The 11,701-nt window shown below is 28.8% G+C and overlaps 1 protein-coding gene across 1 annotated transcript; it reads left to right on the top strand.

Annotated features, from left to right (window-relative positions):
- Positions 1 to 601: 601 nt before the first annotated feature.
- Positions 602 to 10,845, top strand: LOC112779871 (linoleate 9S-lipoxygenase). Its single transcript, XM_025824225.3, has 10 exons — positions 602 to 885; positions 1,051 to 1,337; positions 1,583 to 1,841; positions 3,406 to 3,747; positions 3,813 to 3,898; positions 6,045 to 6,116; positions 6,201 to 6,499; positions 7,879 to 8,142; positions 8,584 to 8,975; positions 10,369 to 10,845. Exons 1-10 carry the CDS (start codon positions 660 to 662, stop codon positions 10,743 to 10,745), a joined length of 2,604 nt encoding a protein of 867 aa, XP_025680010.1. The 5' UTR covers positions 602 to 659; the 3' UTR covers positions 10,746 to 10,845.
- Positions 10,846 to 11,701: the final 856 nt, after the last annotated feature.

Genomic DNA, 11,701 nt, shown 5'->3' with positions numbered 1-11,701 from the left:
AATTACTCACCAAAATCAGTTATCGGTATAAAATATATGTTAGAATATAAATATACATTAAAAATAAATTAAATTATGCATATATTTATATACAGATATATTAATGACTGATTTTGATGTATAAATAACATTTTTGTTATACATATACACCATCGGTCTATTTTACAAACTGTTGTAAAGAATCTATGATTTTAGTATGTGTATTGACCTGAAAAATAAAGGAAAAAGGTTCAGTCTTCTGCTAGTTATTTCTAACTTGGTTCATGGAGAGAGGTATATTAGTTTATCAGATAAATGAAACTGGGATAATTTATTAAAGAAATTCATCTATTTTAATAACCACAAGTTTTAAGCTAAGATTAATCTGTGTTTAGTTAGGAATTTCTCAACCAAAACTGAAACTTGCAAAAGTTAAAAAGTAAAATTCTACCTTGCATGCCACCCCAAAAGGGAGACATCAATACCTGATAAAATTGATATTTTCCAATAGCTAGAACATCACTTCAAGGCAAGCAAAGTATCAGATACCAAGTTATTAACACAAGGTAATAACTCTTTCAAGCACACTATTAATATTATTACTTGATTTGGCCCTAAAAACACTCATAACATAAAAGAATAAAAGAAAGTAAAAGAAGCACAGCCACAATTATAGAAGCATGAATAATAATGAAATGGAAGGCCTAAAAAGGGTTTCTAGCATGAGGAGGTGCTCCAATGTTGTTAAAACCAAAATTGTCAACAACTTGAATCCAATTTGCCATGCTGGTCAACAATTGACACTCAAGGGCAAGTTCTTCATTACTCTCACTCAGGATCAAAGAAAATCAATACCTGGAAAATTTATTTCTGTTCAGATTTACAGTGGCACAGAAGTAGATCCAAGTAAGTACATGTTCTTTACATTAGTGTATGTTTAAATTTTTCTTTTTCTTTTTTTTTTTTTTTTGTAAAATTCACTTTTAATAGAAATAATTCTGGTAGAATTGATTTTGATAATCAGAAATTTTAAGTTATGTTTTAAAAAATTGTTGTGTTTGCATTGAACAGTAACAGGGAAAGGGAAGCTAAGTGAGAAGGCAGTTCTCAAACATGATGGGACAAAAAAACATGACAATGGGGATGCAAAAACCATGATATATAAAATTAGAATAAATGTTTATTCACATTTTGGAACACCAAGAGCTTTTTTGATACAGAACCGATACAAGAAGAGATTCTTCCTTCAATCTGCATCAATTGAAACTTGTAACAATCATATCATTCACTTTGATTGCAATTCTTGGGTGTATCCAATCAAGAAGACCAAATCCGATAGACTCTTCTTCTCAAATGCTGTAAGATATTCAACCTTATAATAGCATTTTTTATTGAACTTTTTTGAATAAATAACTAATTTTAATTATTTATATTTTTTAAGATTTGTTTTGTTAAAATCATAATTTTTTATAATATCAGAAATTTTTATATATTGATAGTATAAAATAATTCTATACTGTTATTCAACATAATTTTATTTTTAATTTTTAGAGTTTGCTTTGTTGGATGATTGAGTTTCTAAGCTGTTGATGAGTACATGCAGTGCTATATTCCAAGCGAAACGCCAAGGGCACTAATGGAATTAAGAAAGGAAGAGCTTGAAAGATTGAGGGGTGAGAGAGATGTAAATAGTAGTGAAAGTGAAGAAAGGAAGGAATGGGGAAGAATATATGAATATGATTGCTATAATGACCTTAGTGACCCTGAGAAAGGTGCTGAATATCTTAGACCTATATTGGGTGCTTCTTGGTTATATCCATATCCTCGTAGACTAAGAACAGCTCGCAAGCCTAGTGCCTCAGGTAATTCTATTTACTACCAAATACTTGACAATTTCTCTCTTTCCTTTTTCCAAGTATCTAATCTAATTCAATTTAAAATTTAAAGTAGTTGTTAAATTTCTGGGAGAAAAATAGAATAAGAAAATAATATTATATATAAAATGGCTATATTAAAATTATTTTTACATGATACAAGAGTCATGTTATTTATAGGAATATTATTCATTAACGTTATAAATATTCTATCTACTAATTATTGGCTATTACTAACTTAATTCCAACTGGCAGGGATGGACATACAGGGGCGAGTGGAGGCCTCGACCCCCAACTTTTTTAAAAAAAGATTAATAGCAATAAGTTATTAAGTATAGTTTAATTTTTTTAAAAATTTATTTAGTATTTAATCTAATATAAATAAAAGTCCAACCTAACCTAAATATTAATGATTTTTAATATCTAAAAAAGTAAGTAACAATATTAAAAAAATTTGAAAAGATATTATTACTAATATTTTTTAATTAAATAAAAATTTTCAAATCTCATAAAGTGAATTTTTTTTTCTTCTTGTGAACGTCCTTCTTGATTCATTTGGTATTAATTATCTCTGTTTCAACTATTACAACTGAGAGATCTTTTTCAGCAATGAATATTATGAAGAATAACTCATAAACAAAATGAAAGGTTAATTTTTTGCTAATTGTCTTTTAATTATATTGAAAAGAAAATTGCTGAAAAATTTAATACAAATTCTATTATTATCGATAAATTTTATGATACGAAGAATCGACCACTTCGTTAATAAAAAGTACATACATATTTTTTGTACTTTAAAATATATTCTCTATCGATATATTTTTGTAATACATTTTACATTATATAATTTTATATATCTTTTTTAATATTATATATGTTATTGGTTCCTCCAGAATAATATTTCTGGATCCGTCCCTGCCAACTGCTAACAATTCTGATAATATTTTAATAGTAGTAGTTTCAACTACTTTTTTATTATTAATATTTTAATTTGATTTGCTTAAATATTCAACCGAATTGTTCAATCTAATTTAAATGTGAAACACCATTTTTGTCTTCACACATACAATAAAAAGTGACCATTTGTAGGCATTTTTATTTATTTTTTATTTACAGATTAATATATTTTAATATTCACCTTATAAAAGAGAAACTAAAAGGAAAAAGAAATAAATCACTCCAAAACAAACAAACAAAAAAGCATAAATTTTAAAGTATATAATAGTCTCTTACTATCAATTTTTATTGAAAAATATTAGATAATTGGTAATTTTTCTTATCTCGGTCTTACATTACATTTGTCAATACTAACCAATTTTATGTCTTTTTAATTAAAAGTGTTAGATCTTTCCCTATCATTTTTTATTTTAATTTTATTTTTGATAAAATATCCACATGTAATTCTAATAATTATGTGACATGGTTTTTTGGTTATATTAACAATAGATATGTTTATACAATTTATATTTTGTTCCCCTTTTCTTTTAAGAGTGTATTATCACATTGATTTTCATTAAAAATTTTGTTGAATATTTTCCATGGAAAATCTCAGGTCCAGCAAATGAGAGCCGGCCAAGGAATTTTGAGATATATGTTCCTTCAGATGAGAGATTTAGTCCAAATAAAATGAAGGAACTGAAATCAAATTCTATACATGCTCTTGCACATTTCTTGTCACCCAAGGCAGCAGAACCATTACTTCATCAACAATGTTCCAAAAGCTTTGAATCATTTGAAGATATTCTTGACTTGTTCTCTGCCTCTAGGAACCAAAGAATTGAAGGGTGGGTCAGAGATAACTTAAATAAAATGTTACCAATTCAGAACTTAGAGGAAATTATTCGTCTAATCAAGAATAAACCATTAGAACTTCCTATACCTGAAATACTATCTGGTAAGAGAGATGTTAATATTAATATTACTATTATTATTAGATATCATTAATTATTTGTATTTCAGAAAATGCATGGGTTTGGAAAGATGACATTGAGTTTGGAAGACAAATGCTGGCTGGAACCCACCCAATCAAAATCCAATGTTTGAAGGTACTTCCATGCTTTAAACATCATTTTATTTGTCATGAATAATCTTATATATGATGTTCTGCTCAACTCCAAGAAAAATAAAAAGCTTTAATGCATGCCCGAGAGACTATATATTCGTGACAAAAGACTAAAAGAGGAGAATAGGAGTGGGATAATAAAGATTTTCTAAATATTTTGTTATTTTACTGAATTTTTTATTTTAAAAGAGTTTGATCCGGCTAGATCTTCATGGGGACTCTTCTCCTCCATGTAAAACGCATTGTCCGTTTACTAATTTCCTAGTAACTATAACTCTATAGCTACTACTCTATTCGGTCCAAAAGAAAGAAAAAAGACTAGTCTATATATTTAGGCTTAGTTTGGTAAAACTTTTGCTTTTCAAAAGTAGCTTATAAAAGTTAACTTTTAAAAGATGGCTTTTTAAAAGTTGTAGCATTTATGTTTGGTAAATCAAATTAAAAATTGCTTTTAAGAATCACAAGCAACAACAATTATATTTGATAAAATAGCTTTTAAAATTTAAAAATACTATAATAGACATAAATGCAAGCATTAAATTTAAAAATTAGTTAACATATGAGGTTATATTAGACTTTTAAATTTTGAAAAGCACAAGCCAACTTTGAAAAGCTCTATCTTAAGTGCTTTCAAAAGTACTCCGATCTTTTAAAAGCTGCAAGCACAAGCACATGATCTTTTTTATTTACCAAACACAAAATGAGGAGCTTGAACTTTTAAAAAGTACAAGCAACTCTTCAAAAAGCTTTACCAAACCAAGCCTTAGTGTGTTAAACACTTAAACTGAAGCTTTCAGCCACACTTGCGTTGTATTATTCCATTACACTCCTCATTTATTGTCAGTGATTGAACACCAAAGTAACCGAAGATGGCATCCTCACCCTCCAATAACATTGGAAACCCGGAATTCCATCGCATCATGGAGCTGGAAGGTTACGTTGGTAATTTTCCTCATCGTAGACACTGCAAAAACCCCTTCGTTTATGGACACCGTCCTCAAGAACCTTCTCCGCGCTCAAAAAGACGGTTACTTCAGCCAAGAGAAAATTGTAACTCTCGCACACCAAAATGCCACTCAGCACTCACCTCGCCAATGAAGTCATGCTATCAACCTATCTCAAGGTGCGAAAATGCGACTATATGAACGAAGAAAGCCTCCTTCGAGTTCGAGGATCTCATAGCTTGGTAACTTCCACGTCAGCAGTACCGTCAAACGGAAAACGGTTATACCTACCGCAAACGCTGGCCGCACGAGCCGTTTCTTCATGCAAGAAGGTTATATTTGGAGCGACTCTGTTTATGCTGAAGCCGTTGATTTTGCTGAGAAGTTAGGTTTGATATTCCAGGCGGTGGATCTGACGGTTAACTTTGGAACGGGATGGTGGCTACTTCGTCCTCGCTGGAATGGTGATTATTTCTTTGAGCTTCTTTCCGCGCTTCCATTTGATAACTTCACTTGCGAGGGGGCAATTTTGTATAGTCTGTTCATGTGTTCTTGATTTCCGATACGTCTGTTCTTGGAGATCGTATTTATGGATCCATTCTGCGAGCGCCGCCTCCTGGCTTCAACGTTGATTCTTTCAATGCCGTTGAATTAGTCAAACCAATTCACTGAGTTGTTGGTGATGCTCTTTCATATTTCATATGTCTCTGAAAAATTTGAAAGTAGTAGATCTTTGATTTTTCATACATGTCCGTGTTTATTGCTTGTAGCTTTGTTTTTGTTGTTCACTCTTTTGCAACATTTTGAGTGAAATGATTCTGATGTCAAATGATGAATGAGTGAGATTATTTTTCCTCTCTTGTGTTGATGAATGTCAATCTGTTCAGGAAGGGAGAATTTTCCATTTGATCAAAGTAATATCAAAATTTTGTGCGTATTATTATTATATTAGTTCTGAAATTGAGTTAATTTGATTCTGGCCTTCATTAATTACTTTGGTTAAAACCTTGGATTATATTGGATGCAAGTTTTCAGGTTATAATACTCTGCTTCAAAACTATTTTTCCAAGAATAATGCTACTATTTCATCAACACAGTGCATGCAGAGTTGTATTGTTTGTTCAATAAGAGTTGTATAATCAAAATTGCTGGGTAAATCGTTGCTGTTTTCAATTCACCTTTCAGACATTCCCAACTCAGAGTTCAATAAATCCATCATTCATAGAACAGAGGCTTGAAGGATGGACACTTCCTCAGGTTAGTAACAACAGTCTAGATTATCTCATCTTAGTTATTTCTTTTCTGTTTCCTTTCTTTTTCTCATTCCGCAAGTGATGACAGGCACTGAAGCATGGAAGATTATTCATGCTTGATCACCATGAGTACCTGTATCCATTTCTGAACAGAATAAACTTAAATGGGGTATGTGCCTATGCATCAAGGACATTCCTATTCTTAAGGAGTGATGGCATGCTTAAGCCTATGGCTATAGAACTTAGCTTGCCAGGCTCATCTCTAAGCAAGGGAATCTGCAGAGTGTTTTTCCCAGCCAAACAGGGAATAGAAGCAGCTCTTTGGCAGCTTGCTAAGGCTCATGTTCAAGCTAACGACACAGTTTATCATCAACTTATTAGCCATTGGTGAGTTATTTAACATCTTATTATTTGAAAATGCTCAAGTTTTATCGATGGTTTGAACACCGAATACCTCAGACTTTTTCACTGAAATAAAATAAAAAATAATAATTTATTATTTTTCAAAACCCCAATTTCAACTTTAATTTCTCAACTAAATTTTTTTTATTTAGAGGGAGTTCGCCCACTTCTGACAAACTCTATATTTTTTTGGAAAAGTCTAGGGGCCAGTAACTTTTGTGTTTTCTGACCAGCACTTAACCATCAAAACAAAGATAAATGATTTTCTACCATTAGATGTAATCTCACACCATTAAAAACCCCAATTGATGGTTACAAAACACCAAAATTGCTGGCTCCTAACATTCCTCATTTTTTTTATTATAGAGTTCGCATAACTTCCGGTGATGTAATTTTTTTTTTAAATTCATGAAACTCAAAATTTTTAACCATTATCATCGTATCCAGGAAGAGTACACAAAAATACACAGATAACCATTTTTATGTCTTCAGAAATATACATATGCACAAGAATAAGTCATATTTAATAAGGATTTTTTTCCATTATAAATAAAAAAATCATTATTTCTTCGATAAAAATATGACTTATTCTTATATATTCTTGTGTATTCCTATGTATTGTAGAGGTGATGATAATATCATTATCTATTATGAAGTTTAAAAATTTGAGTTAGTCATTTTTTTTAAATTTAAAGTGAAATTCGTCGAAATTAGGCTAACTTTATAAAAAGTAATTAGAATTCCCCTGGGTGCGATAGGTGGGACGAATTTGCTTTAAAACCAAAAAAAAAAATTGCATTTGAAAAATTAAAGTTCAAAAATAAAATTTTAGAAAATTATAATTTTTTATTTTATTTTAAAAAAAATCCGAATACCTCGTGATAGAGGTAGAGTTCAAAGTAAAGGTTCAACTAAAATTAGAATTGAATTGGATATAATAAAATAATATATTTATATATAAAATATATAATTTTTTTATAATTTATTATTTTAAATTTGTTAATCATTAAAAGATTGCACCGATTTAACGTTAATCGATTTGTTTGATTTTTTACCAATTTAATGTTAAATGATTTTTTTTTTTGAACCTAACTGATTTAATAGTCAATTCTCAATTATAATTGAATTAATTGATTCGGTTCGGTTCTTATTATTATATTTTGTTTTTTAAAATTATGGGTAAACTACTAAAATCATCCTCAATTTTTTAACACGCTAACAAAGATATCCTCTATTTTTGCTGACGTAAAAATGTTTATCATTCATCAGCTTATTAGCCATTGGTGAGTTATTTGACATCTTATTAGCCACACAACATTTACTTTTCCTGCATTTAATTTTAAATGTCTCGTGAAAATTTCCAGGTTACACACCCATGCAGTTGTTGAACCATTTATCATTGCCACCAAAAGAAGGCTAAGTGTGATGCACCCAATTCATAGGTTATTGAATCCTCATTTCAAAGACACAATGCATATAAATGCCTTAGCAAGAATTATCCTTATAAATTCAGGAGGAGTTCTTGAGAGAACACTATCATCTGGTGAAATCTCCATGCAATTATCTTCTGAGCTCTATAAAGAGTGGAGATTTGATGAACAAGGACTTCCTGCTGATCTAATCAAAAGGTATGTTATATTATTATTACAAACTTATTCATGTTAATTACTTTGGTTTATAGTGAATTTTATACATGTCAATATATGAAACATTAGGTTTTTACTCAATCTAATTTTTATTATTTCTCTGGATTTACCCTTATCCTTTAATCAAATCCTTACATTGTAAAGAATTTGTAGTCAAGTCCCTAGAGAAATTTACTATTGCAAATGTTTTTGTTGATAAATATAGTTATATTTTTGACCTTGCAAAACTAAATAGTAAATAAGAATTTAGGGTAATTGAAATACATGTAAATTATTTTTAAAAACAAAATTGGTCATAGTAAGCTCTTTTAAAATTTACTGAATTTATGTAAACTATATATATCTAATTAAAAATCTAGTCAAACTATAATTAAGAATATAACATATAATTAAGGCATAAAAATAACCGAATTAATTTTGCAGGGGAATGGCCATAAAAGATGAAAACAGCCAAAGTGGGGTTCAACTTCTCTTGCAAGATTATCCCTATGCAACAGATGGGCTTGAAATTTGGGTAGCCATAAAGAAATGGGTGAAGGATTTCTGTTCATTCTATTACAAAGATGATGAGTCAATTAGGTCAGATGTTGAACTTCAATCTTGGTGGTCAGAGATCCGAACCATTGGACATGGTGACAAGCACAATGAGACATGGTGGTACCAAATTGACACAACCTCAAGTCTCGTTGAGTCACTAACAATCCTAATTTGGGTAGCTTCTGCCCAGCATGCCGCTATAAACTTTGGACAATATGCATACAATGGCTACCCTCCAAATAGGCCTACATTGTGTAAGAAATTTGTCCCAATGGAAGGTATTTTGGTCAACATAATTTCATATAAAGCTACTTGATTCTATTTTCTATTTACATGCCTCTTTATTTTTATGGTCGTATTTGGTGAGTGTTTATTAAAAAACATGCAGAGATAAGGGAAAAAAGAAAAGAGATTAAGACAGGAGATTTATGTTCTGTTTTTAGAAAATTAGATAATATTTTATTAAAAATAAAAGATATCTTGTTTGCTTTTTATATCTATTTTTCCTACAAAAGATGAAAAACTACAAAACTAATGCTAATTAAAGTCTCATATTTTATCTTTACAAACTTTTTTAGTTTTGAACTTTTGTTCTTTAGTAATTATCTTAAGACAAAAAATACACTATCCCTAGAATATAAATCTATTTTAAAAGAAATAGATATAAAAACAGATGAAATGATTCTATCCTAAACCAATTTCTATTTACTAAAAAGTTGAAGATAATAAGACATATACTTCTTATTTATATTTCTACATACTATGTATTATTTGTACTATTATTTTAGGAAACATTTCACATGTATCATTAAATCAACTATTTCAGTATTTTTAATAATTGATCTCAATCATAAAATTAGTTTTAACTATTGATCTCAATCATAATATATATATATATATATATAAGAGAATACAATGAGTATAAAATAAAACAAACATATACATTTATCCTTTAAAAATCAAAATGTACCAAAAAATAGTACAAATACGTTTTAGAATAAATAGTTAAATTGATTTTAAAAAAATTTTCATATCGATAATTTGTTTTTCAATTAATTTTTATTCTCTAAAAGTTTTTGAAAATTACGTCATTAGATAGAATAGTTCTTCTGTCTTTATAAAAGTGGATTAATTTGTCTCATAATAATATAATATCTAATTATTTTATAATAAAAATTTTAGAGATTTATTTATTCAATATGTATATTAAAAATTTAATTAAAAATAATATATAGATCTTATTTGATAGAAATAATTCTTGATAATTTTCAAATAATAAAAATTAATTAAAAATTAAATATCTTATTTAAAATTTGTTTAGCTAAAATGTTTACTCCACATTTTAGCTAAATAACTAAGCCAAGAATTCTGTTGTGTCTTACTATCTTATCTCCTTTGCTTGCTTCTCTAATTTGATTGGAAAAGTATAGGATATTAATATACTTTTTGCTAATTTATTGTCAACAATAATTAATTATTATATTTTAAACACATATATAAAGAGACACATCTAAGAGATACATTTATAATTATAAAAAAAATATTTTTATTAGACACATCCACAAAAACACTTCTATTAAACATAATCATAAACTAGAGTTGACAGAAGATGATAAAATTCTTATTGGTAACGTACCGGAATTGAATTTGATTCATACTTCATATATTCAGGTACAATCCAGTTTGGTGAGTTTTTGAAGGACCCAGACAAATACTTCCTAAAGATGTTGCCAAATAGGTTTGAGATGAGCCTTGTTGTAGCATTGTTTGATGTGCTCTCAAGGCACACCTCTGATGAGGTCTACTTGGGGTGCCAGCTGTCACCTGGTTGGATAGACAGTGAATCTATTCAAAATAGGTTTGCAGAGTTTAAGGAAGAATTGAAAGAGATTCAGGCAAGGATCTTGGAAAGAAATAGAGATCCTAAGCTTAAGAACAGGCGTGGACCAGCAAAGATTGATTACACTCTGTTATATCCTGACACCTCTAGTTCTTGGTCTAGAACAGGACTCACTTGCAGAGGGATTCCTAATAGCATTTCAATTTAACTTGTATATAAGTATTTATGTTTTTGATAATGTCACTCTATACATGATCACACATGGTATTTTTGCATTGTATTTGTAGGAGTAACATTCATTTCCAAAATTTATTGATATTATATTTAAATATAGAATGGTGATAAATTCTTATTAATATTATATTTTATGTTGCTGAATGTTTGTTAAGAAAAATTATTTTCTTACAAAAGCAAAAAATTAAAAATTTAATTAAAAAAGGAATATTAAAACATCAAATCACTCAAGCAATTACCTAAACTTAATTGTACACATATTTAATACATAAAATAAATATTTTTACATATTTTATTTACATGTAAAATATTATGTTTAGATTAACTCTACATAATTGACGTATTACATTATTTCCATTTAATTTGAAAAATAATTATATAATTCTAAAACATATTTAAAATATGTTTTTAAGAAATATTTATTATATTTTAGTTATACTTTAAATCAATTAAATATACAATTATTTCTTGTTTTAAAGATATGAAAAAATGAATCTATTATACAAAGGGAGAGAGGCTTAATTTTTTGGTTATGAAAATCTGGTTTGTGTTGTGCATGATTATGGGTTTTTGGAGTGTTACACTAATGTGTGGGGACAGCTTTTGCTCAATTTTAGTGTGAAGAATTCGGACCATGCGAGTTCTTTGTATGGAAAAGGTGATGATTAAATCGGAGGGTTCGATTTGTATTTTTAAATTTTTTTATTTTTGAAAATAAAAATCGAAGGGTTCGATTTTAACATTAAATTTTTTTTTTCTAAACCACAAATCGGACCGTCCGATTTGTGATTGTTTGTTTGAAAAAACAAAACAATATAAAAAAAACTAGAGACACCGATTTATGTAACCCATAACAATATAGTGTGTGTTTGGATCTCAGTTTGTAAATGGGAATTTGCATAAAATTGATTTTGCAAACTTGATTTTGAT

Source organism: Arachis hypogaea, chromosome 19 (genome assembly GCF_003086295.3).
Source record: "Arachis hypogaea cultivar Tifrunner chromosome 19, arahy.Tifrunner.gnm2.J5K5, whole genome shotgun sequence".
NCBI classification, from domain to species: Eukaryota; Viridiplantae; Streptophyta; class Magnoliopsida; order Fabales; family Fabaceae; genus Arachis; species Arachis hypogaea.
This window is presented reverse-complemented; position numbering and strand designations above follow the sequence as displayed.